Source organism: Zea mays, chromosome 1 (genome assembly GCF_902167145.1).
Source record: "Zea mays cultivar B73 chromosome 1, Zm-B73-REFERENCE-NAM-5.0, whole genome shotgun sequence".
In the NCBI taxonomy this organism is placed as follows: domain Eukaryota; kingdom Viridiplantae; phylum Streptophyta; class Magnoliopsida; order Poales; family Poaceae; genus Zea; species Zea mays.
The window spans coordinates 62,550,473-62,573,764 of NC_050096.1; the positions used below are offsets into that span (position 1 = coordinate 62,550,473).

Consider the following 23,292-nt stretch of genomic DNA (forward strand, 5'->3'; position numbering starts at 1 on the left):
AAGCGACGTGCACATTCTTCATAACGTTAACGTGATTAAAAAAATATAGCACAAAGTAATAAAATAACGTAACAGAATTTGATCATAGCCGTTGTGTTCATGCACCCCTAACATGGGAGAGCAGTTTGGGCGCTTTAACAAGGAGAGCAGTTTGAACTGGTTTCCTTTGCATCATACCTAAAAGTTTGCTCGGTTCTGTCCATCCGAGTTCCCCGATACAGGACAGCTACTGCAGCACTTGATCTGCAACTCCAGGCGGCGTTCGTAACCGATTTGCACTCTGATGCCAGATTTCATGACATGTGTAAATTGAGCGATCTTTCTGTGAAGATGGTGGGGACAGGGAAGAACTCCATGTATCCATCTACTCCTGAAACTCGCTCTCATCCTTCTTGGCACAGCGGCTATCGCCAAGACAGCATCTTCAACAACGAAGTTCATAGACAGTGCAATGACGAAAGAAACCTGCAAGGCTGCAACCAGTGGACCAGTGACTGCCTATTGCTGTTCCTGGAGCAAGGTATAGTATATTTGAAAGCATAACCAATGATGGCGGCATCTCATTCACATCTCTTTGAGGCTTTCAAGTGTCTAGTCTATATTACTCTATTAAGAATCTAATATGGTTACTTAGTGCTACTACAGCTATTCTTTCCGCGCTGACATTTTAGGCCCGCACCACGCGCCCCGACTGGTTCTTCTGCCCCACCATGCCCTGTGGGCCTGCCTATGCGGCTATGCTCATCACCCGACCCCACCCGCGCAACTACCATACCACGCAAAAAATAGTGTAGAGCGAGCACTCGAACCACACACCCTACCATACCACAGATACCCAAAAAATAGTCCAAAAAGTTGGGACTAACCACACTTAGGTTAATGTTTAGAAATAAACAATAATTATAGTTAATAAATATCTTAATACCTAATTATATAATATATAATAACCGTAACAAAGCACGGTCCAAAGACTACTGAACGGTCGACGCCTCTAAGGAAATACAATGTCTCGTAGTTATTGCGGCTGCATGTGAGTTCCATGCACATTTTATCGTCTTAAGTAACCTATGTGACACTAGCTTGTACTGTATTCATCTCTGTTTGATCGTTTGAATGCATTGTCTGACGCGCGAACACAGAATCTGGAGCCATGGACTTGTCCCACTCTTGGTAGATGGTAGCCTTGAGTGTTTCTGGACTTGCATGAAACTAGACGGATTAATGCCGAAGAGATGTCTTGCCGTCTAGCTCTAGTATGACCTTATTACCACGCTGCACTGAGCTCCTTGGAGACTCTGTTCCAAGTTAAAGACACGCAAGAATGAAAATGCACGTGCTTTCCTGTAAGGCTGCAAAGATATATAATGCATGCTGCAAGGAAATTTATTAGAGGTGGGCAATTCGCGTCTACATATTCTCTCTTTGTTTCACAGGAAAAAAAAACAAGTCAGATTCGACAAAATGCACTGGAATCGTATGCACGGGCACGGGGATTAGAGTATTAGCCAACTTAGACGCATACGAGCGCATGCCAGCGCAATGGCTTATTGCGTTTATAATCTCCAGCAGTATCCTGTTTCGAATAACAATGACTGAGTGTTGTTTGGTTCGCGAAATGTAACGTAAAGGGTAATGGTTTACACTCGATTACTGGCCGTAACAAGTTTGAATAGTTCGGTATCAATTTTTAGTATGATATCTGATTACGGTTGGACTAAAACAAACATAATTTAACGTTATCACTTACCCATTACGTTACAAATATGTGAACCAAACGGCACCATGGTGTCTTTGAACATCAGTGATCAATGCAGATTATTAATTTATTGTTGCGCTAGCCTGATATCATTGAGCTCCTTGGGGGACTGATCCTAACTAGATAAAGGGATGCATCTTAGACAATTACACCTCAGCAACCCCCGGTATCGGTACTCCTTGCCCTGCTGTCAGGATCTTGTATGCCTTCTGGATTTGTCTAGTGACTGGACCAATTTTCCCGTCGCCGATTTCACGTCCATCAATCATTACAACCTGATGTAAAGCAAAATGTTTCAGCATTCAGCAATACGACAACTATTGGGTGCTACCTCCGTTTTCGGATATTTATCGTCCGCTAGTTCATTTTTAACTAAACCGTGACAAATTAAAAAGAACGGAGATAGTAGTTTCCTAGTCAACATAAACTAGGAGCGGAAAACAGCAAAAGCTGAATCGCTAGAAAACTGGAGCACTCTACAAGGAAATTCATATGCAGTAAGGCCGTGCTCAGCAGAGCGTGCATTTGACAATGCAAAACACTGTTTTTATATTGTAGGCTGTATTGTTTTGAAATTTGAAATAGGGAGTGAGATATTGAGTGGGATATGAAGGCTGCTGGAGACAGCCTAGTACTTGATGTCACTTGTCAGCATGCAAGAGAAAAGAGATCAATCTGGCTAGGGGAGGCGCCTACTTGACAAACAATAAAGGAGCGGGCAAATAATGCTCCTTGAGGTTAGATAATATACACAAATATTTCACTATTATGCAAAAAATCTAACTATACTTTTCAAGTTTATGAGAACTATTTGACAGTGAATGAATGACTAGGTAAAACACTAACATGACCATATAGTGCAAGAAAGTCAACTCACCGGTGTGATTTCACCCATTGTTCCGGTTGTCCATACCTGCACGTGAAAATCAGAGTTGTAAGAATAAACATTCATGTTATGGACCTATGGTGCGTGTGGTCAGATTAATATCAAAAGCAGTTCATGCATAATTCTGATCATCAAGTTTAATCTGCATGACATCCTACATGTAAGCCTTTTGAAAGGAAAACTTTGATCAAGTGAGCTTCATCTTGTCATATTAGTTCATCTACAGGAATAACTTTAAGAGACATTCAGTGAAGGATTACACAGTTAAAGAGAGTGAAAGGAGAGATAGTATTGCATTGCAGTGAAGATAGGAGGCTCGGCCCAGGCTCTAAGCCTAACTCACGTAACAGTCTAACAGCTCCTATATTCGAAACTCTAGCCACGACAAAATGTTGAAACTGGAGTGAAACTCCAAAAATACTAAGGAGGGTAGGCACTTGATGAAGATGTTGGCGAACTATGAAGCCGTCGGAACGTGGAGGACTCGAACATTCCTGATAGTGACGTACTCACGAACAAAGTGGAGATCAATCTCGACAAGTCGACATGCTTTGTATGCTAGTGCTAGACCTAGAGTCCTGACAGGGTTGATGGAGATGTAGACCGTGCTGACGTTATCGTTGTATACAAGGGTATTCTTGATGAGGGGGTTGTGGAGCTCCTGCACGAGCTGGCGGAGCCAGAACACCTCAACCACACCATTTCTATTGCACGATATTTAGCCTCGGCGCTCGAGTAGATCACTGGTTGCCGCTTCGATGACCAAGAGACAAGATTACCCCTAAGAAACACAATGTGGCCAGAGGTGGACTATGTGCGTTCTGGCAACCGACCCAGTCAACATCGGTGTAGACGAGCTTGGTCGACGAGGACCGGTGGAGAAAAAGCTCGTAGTCAAGAGTGCCTTGAAGGTACTGAAGAACCCACTTCACATCAGTAAGATCCGACTCCTACGGATGATGCATGTGGAGGCACAACTCCTGAACAACATAGGAGATGTATGACCTAGTGAAGGTAAAGGAAGGGCCCCGCAAGGTTTCGGTAGGCAATAGGGTCAATGACTGGAGCACCAGGGCCTGAGCATCCACTCAAGTGGCACACAACTTACAGTCCACCATACCATCACCCTCAAGTATGTCCAGAGTATATTGTCACTGCCGAAGGAATAATGCATCACGGCGGTGCTCAATTGTTTAAGAAATGGTGAAGCTGGTCCATATTTTTCATAGCGAACTCTTACTGCAATGCTGAAATAGTGTGCTGCAAGATGGTCGTACTATAGGCTATGAGAACAATATCATCGACATAAAGAAGGAGGTATGTTGTCATTGCATCTCAAATAAATGAACATGAAGGTGTCTAACTTAGCCTCGATGAAACCCAATGAGAGCTAAAAGGAAGCAAATTGACTATACCAAGCATGAGGTGTCTGCTTCAGACCATACAACGACTTGTTGAGTTTGCAGAACATGTATGAATGAGCTAAATCAACAAAACTGAATGACTGACTGCACTATAGTGTCTCAGTCAAGGTGCCATGGAGAAAGTCATTCTTGATGTCTAGTCGATGGACCAACCAAGACTGCGAGAGGGCAGTGATAGGACAATAACCAACTTCAACACAGGATTGAAAGTCTCATTATAGTTGACACTAGAACAGTAAATGAAACATGCGTAAAATGCATTAGTGGTCCTTAAACTTGGTATGTTGTGTCACTTGGGTCCACGAACTCTCAAAACCAGCAAAATAGGTTCTCGAACTTGGTCAGCCATCAAAACCGGGATGTTCAAACAAAATGTCGATGTGGTGTGCCACGCTGGAGTGAACTAATGAAAGTTCGGGAACCCAGGTACTTATGAGTGCCCTAGTACAAGGATGATTGAACTACGAGATATCTTGGACAATACATCAGGACTAGGATGACCGAGTCGACAATGCCAAGTGCTGGAGGAAGTTATAGTAGTTAGGGCATGCGACATCGTACGTCGATGAAGATGATGAAGTAGTGAAAGCAGTGGAAGCAGGAAGCCGCAAAGTGTACAAGGGCCTAGAGCTATCACATCAGGCGAGAACACTCCGGGTGGGATCTTTCATGGACAAGTCAGAAGGGTCAAAACTCTAGATAACAAGAATCGTCGGTAATAAATTGACGAACAAATAACATATTTTGGATGATAGTGAGGGCAACAAGAACGTTCTAGAGGCAGAAAGAAACAGGAAAAACTGAACCATCTATTGAGGTGATCGAAAGAATGTTACCATTTCCAACAATGATAGAAGAAGGGTGGAAGGGTGGGGGTATGGGAGGAGAGTATACTAGCATCCGAAGTGGTGTGGTAGGAGGCATTGAGTCGTTCACCCAATCGATGACAGCGGGAGGAGTTAGAGTCATCATGCTAAACGAGTTAGCAAGTGACTGTTGATCCCACCTACCAGGCAAAGGTAGAACCGAGTGGGGCGGTCATGGAAGAAGTGGAGCAACAAGTGCAAACAGACATGAAGGAGGTGATCCAATAGGACACACAAAGTTGCCAAAGGTGCGAGGAAGGCCTATAGTTGCAACTGAAGTAGGCATAACGACGGCTCACTCGTTGTCGGACCAGGCAACATAAAGATATGGTCGATCCACAAATTGTAGAGTGACGACCAGGGAGCGTCACCCTTCCTGCTACCACCACCACATTCACCCTTCGCTGGCGACGACTACCATCAGCACCAGAGCTGATAGGAGAGGGACTCCCAACACCGATAGAGCAAGTGAGTGTGAGAGCGAGCCCCCAGGTGTTGTAGTGGAGGAAGTGGTGCATCGGGACTGCCCGCTAGAGTTGGAGCTGTAAAGTGTTGTGGCGGTGTTGAAGGGGGCCTAGGCCTCCTTGGTGAGCTCCTCGAGAATGAGACCATTGCAGATAGTGTGGAAGGAGGGAAACAACACATATTGTGATCCAGGTCTGTAGAGGATCATAATGCATATTGAGGCCACGAAGGAGATTAAGAACCAAGGTATGATCCAAAAGGGCATGTCGAGGTCATGTAGAGAGTCTGCCATGCCCTTCATCTAGAAGTAGTACTTGGTGATGAAGAGCCCCCCTGGATGAAGTTACGGAAGGCGACATCCAGGTGGAGGGTGTGGGCCTCTCGGTTGCCAACTTGCCAAGGAAATGCCCCCCAATGGCAACCTAGACCTAGCGAGCAGTGCCTCGACACACGCGGACAATGTCTTACAACTCGACAATGATGGTGCCAAGGAACCAGGAGAGGACGACATTGTCCATTTGGTGCCAAAACGGGACCATCGAGTGAACAATGTCGTCGAGGGTGTAGTGTTGTAGGGTGAGGAGGACGAGATCACGTCAGCAAGCATAGGAGGAGGAGGCTAGGTCAAGGATGGGTAGGGATGAAAACGGTTTCAAAAATTTTCGGAATTCCGGTAACTGTTTCGAATTTTTTTCGATCAGATTCACCGGTAACGGTATTTTTCGGAAACGGAATCGGAATTTTTTATCGAAATCGGTATGGCATATTACCGACCGTTTACTTCAGTTACCGATTTTAATCAAAATTTACTGGAACACTTTCTTGGAATATTACCAGAAATAAAATAGGTCTAGCCCACCAGCCCCATCGGGCCACCCCTCTTCTAGTAAGCCCACCAAGTGCCCAGCCATTCCACCATCAGACGCCTAGCCGACCGGCCCCACTCTCCGAGCCGACCCACCACGCCCACCATCAGGCTCTTTACTCACAAAAATAGTAAAAATAATGGGGAGAAGGGGATTTGAACTGTGATCTATCTACTGAGTAAAAAGCTTAAGCACGCTCAGCTAACCAATACGACTCAAATGTATTTGTGTTATATGCCGGATTTTATTGTAAATATATAGAGCTTATAATTTTTTTAAACAATTGTGCTGGTGTTGCTATATAGAGCCTGTAAATATATAAGACCTTATAAATTTTTGAAAAACGAGAAAAATAACCGGAGCAAGAAAAGGTTATATAACAATATCTTATATTTGTTAGACTGTCTCCAGCAACGTCCTCTAAATTTCATCCTCTAAAACAATATTCTCTGTCCTTTACAGCACACTCTAAAAGATTCCGTTCGCTATATCTTCATCAACTCCAACAACGTTCTCTAAATTTCATCCCCTATATCTCATTTATCATATTTTCACCCATCATATTAACAAAAATGGTTGCACCATTTTTTTAACAGGGTCAAATTACACAGATTATAAATTATAGTACACGTACGAATATTTTTGTAATCACTATTTTTTAATATTCATTTACAAGTTGCAAATTATGTGTTATGTACACAAAAATAATTTATTTAAAAAAACAAGGCTTCCAAATATCTCTACTACAGAGCAAACCAAAATACAACCCAAATACAAGAAGTAGTTTGTTATCTATTCCTCTTCTTCCTCTTGCTTCCGTGTAGGCTCCAATCTCCAGCGGCATGGCAGCCCCTCCTATCGTTCCATCCTGCGGTGCTCCAATCTCCAGCGGCATGGCAGCACCATCGACCTTGCTCTCGTGTGCTCCCGCGGTGGCTGCTGCTCGTCCCAGCTCTATGCCGGGCGATGGAGGTCGGCAGCGCCCAGCTAGAAGCTTTGAGGGAGCGCCAGAGAGAACGGAAGACTGACAGAGCGCGCGAGCGAACAGTTGATAGCGCACGGTCACCCATACTCCAGATTAAGCGGACGAGGAACGCGCGCTATATTTTAGCGGAGGTTTTAGCGGTTGCTGTTGGAGCTATACCGGACGTCCAAATCCTCTATATTTAGAGTACAGGGTGCTTTACAGTCTCTTGTTGGAGACAGTCTTATTCCTAATACGGTTTGTGAAATAGAAGAATTGTGAATTTGATATATTGTGAACTTATTATATTATGAAATGTGAACTTGTGATCTTTGTGAACTTGTCAACTTGTTAACTTTGAGTCGGTGAACTTGTGATCTTTATGAACTTGTTATATTGCGAACTTGTGATCTTTATGAACTTGTTATATTGTGAATTGTGAACTTGTGTTTTTGTCAACTTTGTTATATTGTGAACTTGTTATATTAAGATATTTTCATATTGATATGTTTACCGATCGTATTTCGAGTTTCGATCGTTACCGATGTATTTTCCGTACAGAGTTTTCGTTTCCGATGTTTCCGGAATACCGATATCGTTTTCGTTTCCGGAGTTACCGTTTTCGATTTCATTTCCGATAAAAAATATGAAAACGGAAATGATTTTAGTGTTTATCGATCGTTTCCGAACGTTTTCATCCCTAAGGATGGGAACCAATGGCCAAATGTTGTGTACACTAGTCCACTGAGCATGTAGGTTAGCGATGGCAACTGCCTCATATGCCTAGGAAACCTTGATATCATCGGACTCAAGTAAAGTGTCGGTGATCACAACACCCCCGAGCAACGACAACATACTTGGGTGGCAATGGTAGTAACAAGGGTGAAGTAGGCGGTAAAAGAGTCGTTGGGGGATAGCGGCCCGCAGCGGCACTGACAAGGCGCCATCGTACCGGAGGAGACCAGGAGGAAGGGGTTGCGACAGGAGTGTGGGGAAAGAACCCATGCCCAAGCCGACTGTGCCTGCAGCGGTAGCGTCCAGGGCAGCTTCTGCGGCAGCAGCGACATGTGCTGCAGTGGCATCTGTGCCGCGGCAGCAGCAACACACACCTTGGCCATGCGCGTCCGCGCCTGCAGCGGCTAACTATTAGCTCTAGTGCATTCAAACATGGCTTAAGTAAAGTACCATACCTCATCTGCAGCATGGAATTCTGACAGACTAATGCGTCGTTCATGTAACACAAAGTTTTCTTTCACCACAAGATCCATGACCTGTTATTTTTCATTTGAGAAATGTTAGAAAGTCTCAGTAAACCACAACTTTCCATTATTTGCACCAATTCTGCGCATTTCCACATTCATGCATAAATGTAGCACTTTATAGTAAGCATACACAACCAGAAACACTACATTAAGCATACAGTAATATAGCAGAGTTCTAGAAGTATCGAATGGACAAACTTATTCAACTGAGCAGAACACTGGCGAAAAGATAGTAAGGCTACTAGAAATGTGGAGAATTGCTGCTTCTGTAGTTCAAATATTTTACACTTTCTTCTGACGAAGATAGTTCAAAACATGACCTTATCCAATAATTTGAACGTATACAAAAAAATAATAAATAAAAGGAACCGAACCTACTTCCTACTATGTACCCAAGTCCCTCTATCAAAATAAAAACAGGTAGAATCATTTCTACTATTTTAGAACCTAAATTTATCCACTAAATATCTTATCTTAGTAGTATATATAAATGTGCAACATAATTCAAATATTGTGAAACAACTTCAGCCTCAGAAAGAGTACTAGTGCACAAATAGAGTTTAGGAGGCACTTGTGTAGATTGGCCCCAGTTGTTCCAACTGGAATCTGATTATACTCACAGTTGCTCGCGTAATGCCTGGAAGGCAATAGTCAGCATGAGGTGTCAATACAATTCCCTTTTTGACCATAAACTGCAGTTGACATTGACACAATGCAGTTTAGAGCAGTCATGTATCAAGTGTCTACTAGTCGTTTTGATAAAGGTATGTATGCTTACAATATTTGTTGCGTTTGTTTCTGATACAAAGCCATCCTTATCTAGCATAATGGCATCCTCAGCCTGGGCAAGATTACCTTCTATCTGCACGAGGATGGAAAATCGAGTCCAGACAAAAACTCCATTACAGTTACGGTATATACTAAGAACTAATTAAGAACTCCAAATCAAAAGGAAAGTGAACCTTTGCCAGAATATTGTTGATAAGATTGTTGTGATGAATCTTGGAATCTATACTCTGAAACGAGGAAAATAACCATGGTCAAGTTTAATCGTCAATTAAAAGAACAAAAAGTAGTAGAACAACGTATTTCATAGTATTTGAGCTTATGCTGAACCAAAGGTATATGAAACATTGAAAATGGTGAAACTGAAGTCATTGGCAGCAACTGAAACTGTAAGTGATAGAGGTAATAGACAAATTATTTGGTTTATACCAGCTATTGAAGAGTTAGTGGACGAATACAAAAATTTCGCAGCCTTGAAAAGAAAACAAGTTTTACAGATTGCAGTTCACTTATGCCTACACCTATGATCAATCAATTGAAGTTATGGATATTTGAAGTTCGAAAAATTATCAAAATCAGATTGCAGTTCACTTATGCCTGTTACTGGCCGCCATAGGGGCCCCCTTTTATGTATCTGTAACTGGTGGTCCTACTGGACCTTTTCTCCTTAATATATAATCGCGCAGCGCTTTCGAAAAATTGTCCATGAAGTTAGCAATGGTTTTCCTATTAAACCTGGTCGTGCACAATATGTGCTGGACAGCAGATTCGCCTAGCACGCCATGGGTTACCTCATCCAGAGCACTGCCCCCTTTATGACCAAGAGGAGACTCTCGACTATCTCCTTGTCCACTGTGTGTTCGCAAGAGAATTTTGGTTTCATATCTTCAGGCAGATTGGTCTTCAGGCTTACCGCTGATGGGTTGATGAGGGAAGGAACTAATTCTCTCGTTATGCTCGGAGCTTGGACTCTCTGGAACCATCACAATGGATGTCTTTGATGAAGCAGCTCCAAACTTAGTGGCGCTCTGAATCTCTGATCATAGCTGGTGAGAAGGGCTGTTTGTGGTCATTGCGGGGGCTGACTGCCCTCCCCGGTGGATAGAGTTTTAGATTAGTAGTGGTCGCCTTGTATGTTCTTTCACGGGTGCGAATGTAATCGTTTAAGGTTGGGCATGAGTGTGTGTGTGTAGTGTTTGTGGGGGTTGTTTGGTCTCTTGCCCCTATTCTTAATATAATGATGTACCGCTCTCCTATGTTAAGATTTTTTTCCTATTAAACTATAAAACCAATACTTTCAGTGGCAATTACAAAGAAACAAACATATTGAGACCACCAAGTAGGACAAAATGGTGCTTTTGTCAGCACTGATGACTACTGGTGATATATTGTGATTGCTGCTAGGTAGTTCTCCAAGTAAATGCTAGTTATGTAATTCTCTTATTATAAGATAAGAAAAAACTGCTCATCTAAATTGACCCTAAAGCTAGCTGAAGTTAAAATAAACAAAATCATGAAGAATTCCTACATTTGGAGAATTTCGACGTGTGGTGGCAGTAACCAATTTTATCCCATGAGAGTTATCATAAACTGGTGGTTTCCACTCTGCAAGCACTGAACCAAAAAAATGAAAGATTTATCAGAAACTAACAGAAAAGCATTCATTGCACCTCTTGGTACAAATTAAATTGGATGTAACAGTGACATGAATTAGTTTCCTTTCCTCAAGATGTATTTCCAGTATATCAATTGATATACCATAGCCAAGTGTTACCAGCTTGTGAATTACAGGCCGGTCAATGAACATGTGATGTTATGCCATTGAGTTAGGGTCTGTTTGGTTGGGCTGTGGCTGTGAAAAAAGTTGTTGTGGGCTGTGAGCTGTGAAAAAAGCTGTTGTAGGCTGTAAGCTGTTAAAAAGCTAAAAACCGTTTGGTGGAAACCACTAAAAGTCGTTAAAAATTCTTCGATATATGTTTTTATAGTTCTATCCGAAAAGCCACTAAAAGCAGGTCCAGGGGTGCTTTCAGATTTGCACTACGGGAAAGTCGGCTTTTAGAAAATGTTGCTTCCTGGATCCAGCCCTTTGGTTGGCTTTTGGCTTTTAGGGGGGCAAAAGCCAAAGCCAAAAGTCAAACCAAACACACCCTTAGAACACGTATAAAACACCACTGGTGCAGCGGTGCTTAAACTCTTCCATTCCATGGCCTATTTGTGTCTTTGTGCTCAAATAAAATCCATGGTGGAAAGAAAATGCTTTGTGTGCGATCGAAGAGGAGATGCACAAGGATGCAAAAATAGAAAAAAAGGTGGGTGGGAAGATGAATACCAATCAAGGCACACCCATAAAGATTGAAAGCTGGACTCATTCCAGATGTCACCTTCACTTGATAAATCACAGCCAATGAATTGAATGAGGCAATGAGCGATAAGGTCGTTATGAAGGTGATAGATATCATATTATAATAGTGACATTGTGATGAATCTTGATCTATATTTTACCTTTTTCCCACGGGTGAGCGTGAGCCTTATATGAGCATTGTTGAACATTCCATTTGCAATCAGAGTCTTAAAGATGGCATCCTTAATCTGTACCAAAGCATGTGCAAATGACAGCTCTGTTAAGAAAAAAGTTCAAAATTGGTTGCCAGTGATCCTCTCCAAATGGGAATTCAGATTTTTGACAATCACAAGCACCTATGTTGCAATACAATTTACGGTAAAATCATGAAGCTCGTATGCTAAAGGTAGCTTACCCAATCACGAGTAGGCACATTGCTGAAGGCCATAGCTTTTGCAGAATCAAACAATCTAGACAAGAAAAAAGGGAACATCACCAGTTAGATAAACCATAAGCAGAAAATGGGATGCAGAAGAAGATGCAAGTATGCAACTAGCTACTGCACCTGTCCAAATGTTCATCTAATTTGAATACTTTTCCATCATATATACGTAAACCTTCCCAAACAGCATCTCCTCCTTGTACAACTGAATCAAACACTGAAACCTTTACAAGAAAGATTATTAGAGAAAGAATGTAGAGAGTTTACTATGTTCTAATAATGGTGGCATGCCACAAGGTACCAGTGACATATACCTTTGCACTGTTACGGGGCAAAAGTTCATCTCCAACCCAAACAAGAATGTTTTTATTTGCAGGGACAGGCAGAGGAGGGTCCGATAATGGTGGTTGCTGCGGTCCTCTTATCTTCCTTATTTGGCGCTTCAGCATGTTGTAGAAAGGCAAGCTTTGCTCAAGCAGGTCATAAAACACGAATGGGAAAGTCTACAATCAAACAAGAAATTCCATGGTAAATAAGAACTGTGCCGGATGGTACAAAACAAGATTAAGTGAATTGCATTTTGATAAATTAAAATGGAAGGATGCTAAAACATTAATAGTTTGCAAAGCACGTATTTACTACCAAATCAATTTCTTCTTGGTGCTTCAGTTTGTTTACAGTCCATCACAGCTTAATCATTGCCCTGAAGCATCAGGCGGTTATTAAATAGGATGCAGAGATGTCCACAAGCTAATGGTCGTGACTTAGGTATTAAGTATTAACAATGCATTTTCAAGGAGAATATTGAGAAATTTGGTAGCTAGTGTGACACTATGAAAACCATTAAATAAAAATAATACATTTAGTTAATAATGATGTTTGTGGTAATTAATTTTCTCTTAAAGTGTTCGTTATTTATTTGCCTTTGGGAGGATTTTTGAATACTCATGATTGATTTTGAATATGGAATATCATTTCTTCTTAAAGAAAAGTTCACATAAATAATATAATAAATATTAGCCCAAGAATAAATATTATGTTTATAAATAATTTTGGATTAATTATTATGAATTTTAAGGTTATTTAAAAATGTATTTCGAATTTAGAAAAAAAAAAGAAGAAAAAAAACACAAAACCTAATCCTACCGGCCGTTTGGCCCATAAGGCCCAACACCTAATTCTCTCAAGCCGCCGCTCTCCCCTGCCATCCGCTCAGCCGCCACTTCTTCTCCCTCCCTCTCTCTCTCTCTTCTCTCTCCCCTGCTTCTTCCACACGCACCCAGGATGCCGCCCCTGCTCATCTGGTCGCGCGCCCAGGCACCGCTGCAGCCCCGGCCGCGCCCGTGGAACCGCCCCGCGCAGGACCACGCCGCGCGCCCAGCCCTTGCCGCAAACCGAAGCCCCTGCGTCCGCGAGCCCAACACCCGGCGCGGCCGCGACAGCGACCGCCCTGACCCGACGCCGCGAGCTGCCCTCTGCCGCTCCGCGCGACACCGCGCTCAAGCCGTGTGCGACCCGCGCCCTGCACTCAAACCGCGCCCGAAGTCCAGCCGATCCCGCGCGCAACCCGCACCGCGCCCGTCCGTGCCCTACAGCCACGCCGCAAGCCTCGTGACACCCGCGACACCGACCGCCAGGGAGCATCGCGAAGCCCAAGTCCGAGCGACCGAAGACCCCAACCTCAAGCAGCGCCCAGGACCGACCGCGCCACCTGTGCCCCGCGTTCGTCCGCCCCTCGATGCCGAGCCGGAAACGGCTGCCGTTTCCCCTTCTCCCTCCTCACTAACTCTCTCATTACCAGCACCATTAATGGTCGATTGAAGACACCGCCGTTTCTCCCTCTTGCCCCTCGCCTTGTCTTGGCCTATAAAGCCACAGCCGAAGCCTCCCTCTCCATTCCCCCTTCTCGCCATTCCTCCTCTCGCATCCTGTGTTTGGTGTGCGTGTTGTGCGTCGCCGTTGGCCGTTGCTGTGTCCACGGACGCCAGTGCCTCACCGACGACCGTGCCCCGTCGCCATCAAACACCGTCGTCGGAGCTCGCCATCGACCAAACCGTTCATCACCGTCGTCGCCGGAGTCCGTGGAGACTCGCCGGAGTTCGTACTCACTGTCTGCGTCCCCCAGCCGGAGTTTCCTTTACCGACGAACACTCTCCCTCGTCTACGTCCATCCCCGCGCATGAGCATGAACCCAAGGTTGAAGACAACCCCAACCCGTTAATGTATTTTCTAAATCATGTTTGAATTACTTTATTGATCTTATGAATTATTGTTGTAATATTGATGCGATTTGGCGATTCACCCGTATGATTTTTAGAGATGCGATGTATACGTGTAGCCAAAATCGAACCCCGCGACAATACTTTGAATATGCGTATGAGTTTATAATTTGAAAAATGAGTACGGTCACTATTCACTACTTCCGTGGTTTTTGTACTAGAAATGTTTAAAATTGAATTTCGCTTTAGTGGGTGCGGAACAATAACTGTTAGTAGTATTTTAAGTATAAACTTATGGATATAAGAAATTGAAATAGAAATTAAGCCACGTATTTCCAATCGAATGAGAATATATATTTTTACTATTCATAATAAATATATTTATAAGCATAGCACTTAAGTACTTATAATTAGTAAGACACTTATGTCATAATAACCATGAATGTGTTATTAAAAGTCTCATTTAGTGATTTGCAATTAATTCTTATTATATTAATGTCAGAAGAAATAAATAAACATTTTTTAGTTATATGTATAAATTCTATTTAGAAAAGAAAGGAGAAAACCGAAATAGTAGGATTTATAATGTTAAAATGACTTAATTAGGCACTCATACTTTTCTAATAAAGAAAATAATAGTTATGTCGATAAACATAGGTTTCTTACTAAAGAATTAGATAATTTGTTTCTAACTTTAAAATACCTTTTTAATAGTTATCATATTTAACAAGATTCATTATATATGTTTAAGTATAGCCGTATTAAATAGAAACTTAAAAGTAATATGTCATATAACTTTTCTAATAATGGCTTAATTAAGTGCTCACATCGTCATAGCTAAAACAATAGTTAATAACATAATAATGAATATAATATTCATTTTAAATATCTAGGTCATATGTTTCTAAACTAAATGTAAAGATAAATAATAGAGTAATTATGTCCTCTCATAACCTAGTTAATTAGATTTATATTTGTTTACAACTGGTTATATAGGCTTAGTTAATCATTTAATCAAAATTAGTTCATATTATTTATATATGTGTCACTTAGTTTTTCCTAAAGAATAAACTAAGGAAATTAGTGTTCATGTTCTTTAATAAGAATGTTAGTTTGTATACTGTTTTGTATATAGCTTTCTTAATAAAACATAGGACATGTACTTTCTAATAAAAATAAAATATAATTGTTTGTTCATTGTCTTTTACATAAAAGTTCATTAAAGCATATATCATAACTTTCCATAAATAGGTGTTTAATAATAATGATATTTTCACATAAAACCTATTTAGACTTATATCTTAATTTGTCATAAGTAAAGGTTTAACAATGAATTATAATACGTTCCATAATGCTTCTAAGATTAATAACGTGTTTCGTAGCCCATTAACCTTAGATATAACTTATATGTGTTCTAAAAGGTTAAAAAGGTTTAATATCGTTATAACATGTTTATCGTCTTATAAACCCTTAATCTTAGACATATCGCATATGACGTTTTATAAAAAAACTAATTTGGTGAACCAAATATTTGTATATTTTAATTAAGACATTTTTAAGCTCATGTCTTGTTTTATAAAGTATAGATCACACATTTTTGAAAAGAATACCCTCTTATTATAACCATTACTTGCGATGTTCTTTAAAAGCGAACGCTCTTTTCGTTAGGCTTTCTTTTAGCTTTACGTATGGTGAATGTTGTATGTTATTGAGTGGTGTTTGTTCTTCTTGTTTGTTTGTGTGATATTCAGTGGTTGATCTAGTAGTTGAGAATCAAGATATATTCCGTGGAAGAATCTCGAGTTTTCAATAAGCAAGGCAAGTGGACTTCTCCCTCTGCATACTCTGTTTGATCCCAAACAATACATTTAATAAAGTTTACTCTTTTGGATATATATGCATAACTTGACGGGTTACCTATTTAGATAACCTTACTCCTTGTTTAACCTGGGATTATGATTTAATCAAGTAGCTATGCTATTGCTACAACTTAACTTTATGCAGTCACTCCCGCTTATGATATTAATGTTCCAAAATGGTAAGTTTATATTATTGTTGTTAACCCGATGGTTAAACAAGATTATTGCATATTAATTGGAACATGGAGTGACCACCCGGGAAAACAGTGCTACCATGAGAACTATCATGGCTCTGGTCTTGGCTAAATAACTAGGGAAGTCTTATGTTGGGTGTTGGTCGTGGTCGACAGGAACGGGGGCATCTGGCAAGCTCTTATAGTTCCGGCTCAGGCAGATTGAATACGGGCATAGTTCCCAAAGCTTTACCCTATAGTCTGGACTATAAGCTGGTTACGGTAGGTGTGCCTTATGCAGTTTGACCATTTCCAGCATTTGCGTAATGAGGACTCTAGGGAGAAGCCTCGTAGTGAGACCCTGGCCATTCACCTCGGAAGTGAATACGGGTCTAGCTAACCTGGGCTAGAAGGGAATCACGACTCATGGGTAAAGATGCGCCACCTCTGCAGAGTGTAAAACTGATATATCAGTCGTGCTCACGGTTATGAGCAGCCTGGACTCCTCACATGATAATTGAACTTGAAGATGGAAATAAATCGAGATCCGATGATCTGCCAATGGTTTGCTTAAGTGGTTTCACTTAAGTGTTTTTGATATACTCTTATACCTTTGTTTAATGGGAATACTTGGGATTCACATTTATTAGTAATCAGGTGTTGATAATAAAATGTTGACCAACTAAAATGCTTACTGCTCAACCTCAGCCTCACCTTGTTATACCTGCATTAGTTTTTCCCCCACTTGCTGAGTCCGACCATAAGTGAGCTCACCCTTGCTTAATTTTGATCAGAAGTTTGCAGATGAAGTTATGATGCTAAGCTCCATGGATGCTAGTCTAGTGATACCCCCGGTCATCTTCCTGTGGATGGATGTCCCTGTTTCGCTGTACTTTGATGAATAAATGTTAAAACATTATGTCTGTTCGAAGTGTAATATGTTAATATAATCGTTATTTACGCTTTTATGCATTGTTCTTTTGATATATTACACTTGTGACGTCAACATATCTGTGAAAATAGATCCTGACACACATATGCTATGCACCCGGCTCTGCCCTTGGGAAACGGGTGTGACAGCTAGTCAGTCAACACCATTTAAGTGTATTTCAGAATTACCAGCATTTGATAAACAGCTAAGGCTTACTGTGGAACACATGGCCATGTGACTTGTCAGTTCAAGATGGGTGAAAAATTGCCTTAAGCGGAAAATAAACGGAGAATGAGAGGCCAAAAATTTCAGTATGGAGTAATCACGGGAGCATCTTATAAAGACAGACGTGAGTCAACCATCTGCTACCACAGATGGCATTCTTATAAGTCAATATCTACAACCACAAAATTTTGTTGTTACAGTGGAATAATATTATAAAGAAAAACATACAATGCAACGTCTCAGGACAAATTTCGCTAAACACTTAAACAGCCCATGCTAATTTTCATACAAAACATCCAGTTAAACACTCATGGTTCCTTGAACACAAAAAAGTATTATATTATTCATATATTTATTTCACCTTTTTCAAAGTAAAATATTTCAGTTTGTCTAGGTAGGTTTTTACACCGACTTGTGTGCTTCTTACCATTTACCTTTTCTAGCATGCCCTTTTCCAAGCAAGGTAGAACTGACTTGCTATGTGTAACACCCCGTTCACTCCCGGACCGGCGGTACTTACTCCTGGCAGCACTCTAGGACCATAGACCATCCCCACAGACCAACACGAGTCTTTTGCGCGCATTTTGTCCTCACCCATGCGCACCCAAGGAGACTTTCTGGTCGGTCACCCATCACAAATTGCTCCAAGCCAAGCACACTTAATCTGTAGGTTCTTTCGAGATAGGCTTCCGAAAAAAAAGATACACCTTGTTGGTATGAGTACTCTATTAATTCCATTAAGCATTGGGCTAGGAAATGACCATCCACTGGGGTCATGATATCGCAATCCACCCACCTTAGAAGACCAACGTCCTCGTCGGTCAACCCCAATACAGGAATCTCCACTCTTGGCCACATATGTGTGTCTAGTGTTGTCATATGCCATGCCATGTGACCACTCCGGGTCCACATGCGCCATGCGCCATATACCCGAACCCCTAGCTCACACACGCCCGTGAAACCGCGAGGGTTGACTCTGATACCATTTGTAACACCTCGTCCACTTCCGCACCGACGGTACTTACTCCTAGTGGACCATAGATCATCCCCACAGACCAACACGAGTCTTTTATGCGCACTTTGTCCTTACTCATGCGCACTCGAGAAGACTTCCCGGTTGGTCACTCATCCCAAATTGCTTCAAGCCAAACACGCTTAACATGGAGGTCCTTTCGAGATAGGCTTCCGAAAAGAAAGATGTACCTTATTGGTATGAGTACTCTACTACTCTATTAATTCTATTAAGCATTGGGCCAGAATATCACCATTCGCTGGGGTCAGGATATCACACTATGTGAATTTTGTCCAGGATAATTGGATAAAATTACTCATAAATACTGGAGAATGGAGATCAAGAGTTTTTTTTGTGTAGGCTTACCAGAGGATATTGGCGAGGCTTAGAGAAACCTGAAGACTTGTGCACACTCCCATACCACCAGGGTGCCCATATACCATCAAATTCCTTGGGGCCAGCTTCCCATCTAAAAAGAGGAAACAATTCCAACTGAACATATTGGAGCACATAACAAAACTACAAAAATGTAATACTAGTGTCAGTATTTCCTACAATATACATACTTCAACATTTGTGGCTGGAAAGGAATGCCCAGATCCTCACAGAGACCACTTAGGACGGCCTGCACGAGGTGCAAACCAACTAAATACACTGGATTGCAAATGTCAAAACTAATGGAAAATCTAATACAGGGATTAAAACTAGCAACATTTGCATCACATTATTTAATTTTATAAAACCACTATTATTGCAGGGTTCATGATTTATGACCATCAAAACTGATGTGAACTAATGTAGCACTAGAGAAGTTGGTATACTGATACTCATGAAAAAAGAAGGCGGGAAGTATTTGGTGTAGCAAATAAGCTAAGGACTAAAGTGGCATGCCCTTTAAAGGAGCTTACTATATCATCGTGGAAGATGGCATCTAATACTCTTTAGATTAGAATCATAAGATGGACAGTGATCACTCTAATAAAACCACTGCATTAACCAGCCATAGATTTACCTCAGGATCCTGTTGCAGATCATCTGCATCTATCACAGGGGGTGGGCTCCCAAGTCCACATAATTCACTGTATATTGAGACAAGTTCGCCTATGCCAAGCTCCATGAAGGATGGTGGAACGACTTTATCAAAAGATGGCTGGGATAATGGAATTGTATATTATCAGTGGTACACATTAGGTAACATGTACACCACAGTAGCAAAAACTGCTAAAGAAAAAGACCTTGCAAATCAACAGGCATTTTCTTTTTGAAAAAATAAAGGCAAGCACAAAAGTGGCGTGCCCTAAGATAAAGCCTGTGAAAAGGAAGGGAAAAAAAAAGGTAAACTGCATGTGAGAGGCTTAAGGTGCCAGATACCAGTATATCTAGAGGGTTCCGTATCAATATGAAATGTTTTCCCTTCTTCATGAGGTCGCTTGACAGATTTGGGAGATGTTGCTTTGAGATGTGCTATTCAAAGAAAAGAAAGGAGGTTATCATATATAAATAAAACTTATCATTTCACAAAGCTGTGCAATAAGTTTCTGAAATAATACCTTGCAGTAACGATACTTTTTGTCCCCTGGGCCAAAAATCACCTCCTTGACAACCTTATTTCCATCAGGGTCCTGCACCAGAAATATCCCCCAAATGACTCAAATCATACAAAAGGAACGCAAAGCATCATTTTCTCGAATGCTCTGCTCTGGCCAAAAAAAAGAGGCGTGCAGGATTATGGTACTACATGATAGTATTTTCTATATAGAATTTGTCAGGATTAACTGAAACAGCAAGAAATATCCACCTAAATGTGGTCCTAGAGGCAGACATCTGTTTGAGGCCAGAAAAGGGTATGAAAGCGGCATTGCAGCCTGAAGGCTTGAAACTGGCCACCAAAAAATTAGTTCCCCGTCTGCCAACCACCTCACTAGTTGAAACAAGCCGTAGTTCCGGGAAATTCGAACTGCAAGTTAAGCATGGTGCCGAATCTCACCATTTTGGACAGGAGCTCCTGCCGGTAGGGCCTGTCGACGCCTGTGGCACGCAGGAAATTTGCGTAGAGAGGCTCGTCAAGCACCTCCATGTCGTCCCTCTGGAGCCATACATACAGGAAACAGAAATCGAAAATCAGTTGCCAAGTTAAAGTTAGCGCACATGAAGAAAAAAAAAAATGGGCGCAAGGCGCACTCAGAGTGACACTGGACGACAACAGTTTCCTTGTGATGAGCACGCGCATCGCATAGGCCCCCTACCGTACCGACTACCGCCTAGCACCAGCCGTCCAGCCCTCGTCGGAACGCCGCGAATGCTCGCGTTGCAGCTGAGCGAGCGAGCGTGCACTGGAACGGGTCCCCATCCGTTTGTGATATCCCCTCTCCCGCCGCATGATGAGCTGAGGCGCGAACAGAGCAGAGGAGGAGGAGGAGGAGGACGAGGAGAGGAGGAGGAGGAGCAGACCTGGGCGAAGGAGTACATGAGGCTGGTGCTGAGGGAGCGCGGCGCCGACCACGCGTGGATCACCACGGGCGACTCCGCCTCCGACGCCATTCGCCCGCGGCCGCAGCGCCTCGCCGATCAAGTGGAGACTGGAGGAGGGGGGAATTTCCGGGTGGTTGGTTCCTCCCGAGTCGAATTTGACCCGCCCGAGTGTGCGACTGAACTGTGGGAACAGATTGGAATGGAAGGCTATTATTTAGGACTGTAGGAGTAGGGGCCGCGGGGCCGCGGGGAGCACAACCATTGGTGCCCTGATGCTTTGGCGTCGCCGCCGCGTGCTTGGCCTGGTGGGTGGAGTGGCGAGTGCCGTGGGCGCGGCGGGGAGGTCGACGCGACTGCCAGGTCCCGACCCGCCTCCCTACTCCCCACTTCCCCAGCTAGCAAAAGGTCACTACGGCGAGCGGCGTGTGTATTATTGCTTGTCATTTTTGTCATGTCACGTACTAGGGCCTTGTGTGCTTATCGGAATTTGGGATTCTATTCAGGTACGTAGGAATTTGTTACAGAGTTCTTTGATGAACCCTTGCTCACGCATAGAGATGGCAATAGAACCCGATCCCCAATTTTCTGCGAGAAATTCCTCCATTAGAGATGAAGATGGGGAGGAAACTTACCTCGCGGCGATATAAATAGAGAAAATGTATCCCCCAACGGATAAACAGGATGGGGACAGAGAATCATTCACCATTCTCATTCCCCGCGGGCCGCGGGGACCCATTAACCTTGCACGTGACTATGACGACAAAAATAAATAATTATCTTTCAAGAAACCACTAATTATACAAATGTGTTTATTTTAATGTATACATAATGATTTCTTACCTATGATATTATGTATAAATGACAATATTTAATATTAATAACAAAAAAACTTATGTCTTAATTATAATTTAAACAATATGGGAATCATTGTTGTGAATTTATTTTTTTCGTCGCGGGGACCGAATTGGAGAGCTATTCCCAGCGAGGAATTAGCCGTTGTCATCCCTACTCACGCCAGCTATAGATTAATTGGGCCGACTCACGCCACCATTATAGTTCTTACTCCATTCAGGCAGGCCCGAAGGACCCCGTCTTGGGCCGACTCGCCCGTTTCTCCTGCAGCCCACCAGCTAACGGAGTCGAAGCCTCTTCTGTTGTCGGTCTGGACAGCATGATCGGCGCTGACACTAATCGTCGCTGACTCTCTCACGCCAGTAACTAGCCGACGAACGAAATTCAGGTTCAGTGCTTCGATGCAGAATGCGGTGATATACCGTTAGAATGGGGAGGTGGATTGGGCGGAGACGTCGCATCCTGCCTTCACGCCCACGAACACGATTGCACGAATCAAGAGGACATGTCTCCTCCCTCCGTTCAAAACAACTACTACTATAAGATATCACTCCGTTCTTTTTTATTTATCACGATTTAGTTTAAAAAGATCTAGCGAACCATAAATATTCGAGAACTTAGATAGTATGTGCAAGTCAAGTCCGTGGAGGGCGGCGCTCCCTCAAAAGGATCACCAAAAGCCTTTCGAGGAGAATGGCGAATGGGTGCATGCATACCAAAGAGCAAACGTCTCGCCTGTTTTAGGCACTCTATGAACTCACGTTCAACGTATGACGAACACCGCGGGAAGGGTCTGTCCCTAAAACCGCACACACGTCAAGTAAGATGTGCTTGCGCGCACCCAAGAAACTCGGTCTTCAACCGAAAACCAGTAAACATGGACTCACGCTCAAGTATGATGCTAAATCATTGGAGAAAAAAGTCTATGGACAGTTTAAGATCAAATTAAACAAAATAGCTTCTAATGATGTCAAATTAGATCAAACATCGACTAACGCTAGATCGCTTGGGACGCCACAGTCCACCAACTAACACTGATTTATCTCATTTAGGGTTTGTTTGGAATGACTTCAATTCAAATTTTCCCGTTTTGGTTTTCAGCTTCACGTAAAACAGTGCCAACATATTGTTGAAGTGGGTTCGAGGAGTATTTGACATGTGCACGAACTCCAGCTTTTGTAATACAATTGATTTTTGTGAGTTTTCTAATTATCCTTGATAGTTAGTGGCTGTTACGAGATAATCGAAGCGCTATGTTATGTAACCGGTGGTATGGTGGGTAATTTTCATGCAACTTCATGAGAAGGTATGAAAAATAGTGTTTCTGAAAACCCGTTTAAAGAGCTTCGTAAATTTCATAAAAATGTCTCTAATTTCATATTTTTTTCAAAGCTAGAACTCGTGGAGCTAGACCTGTTTGGATGAAAGGAGCTAGAACGAACCCTAGAAATTTGAAGTGAAGCTTTCCCAAACAGGTCCTTAATATATGGT

The 23,292-nt window shown here is 42.3% G+C and overlaps 1 protein-coding gene across 3 annotated transcripts; it reads right to left on the minus strand.

The window, feature by feature from the left end:
- Nucleotides 1-1,495: 1,495 nt before the first annotated feature.
- LOC100283847 (uncharacterized) lies at nucleotides 1,496-21,375 on the minus strand. Of its 3 annotated transcripts, XM_008679572.4 has the most exons (20): nucleotides 20,929-21,375; nucleotides 20,465-20,563; nucleotides 20,028-20,099; nucleotides 19,849-19,941; nucleotides 19,490-19,627; nucleotides 19,044-19,102; nucleotides 18,844-18,946; nucleotides 12,373-12,561; nucleotides 12,182-12,282; nucleotides 12,032-12,086; nucleotides 11,778-11,864; nucleotides 11,605-11,656; nucleotides 10,804-10,889; nucleotides 9,452-9,505; nucleotides 9,268-9,351; nucleotides 9,110-9,181; nucleotides 8,418-8,498; nucleotides 8,180-8,357; nucleotides 2,634-2,669; nucleotides 1,523-2,031 (listed from the first exon to the last, which is right to left on the minus strand). In XM_008679572.4, exons 1-19 carry the CDS (start codon nucleotides 21,016-21,018, stop codon nucleotides 2,644-2,646), a joined length of 1,719 nt encoding a protein of 572 aa, XP_008677794.1. In that variant the 5' UTR covers nucleotides 21,019-21,375; the 3' UTR covers nucleotides 1,523-2,031; nucleotides 2,634-2,643. The 3 variants fall into 3 exon arrangements, 2 of the variants coding, with proteins under 2 accessions (NP_001150217.1, XP_008677794.1); NR_182002.1 differs by lacking the exon at nucleotides 8,180-8,357 and having other exon boundaries at nucleotides 1,496-2,031; nucleotides 11,605-11,661; nucleotides 20,929-21,309; NM_001156745.2 differs by lacking the exon at nucleotides 8,180-8,357 and having other exon boundaries at nucleotides 1,496-2,031; nucleotides 20,929-21,309.
- Between the last annotated feature and the right edge of the window lie 1,917 nt (nucleotides 21,376-23,292).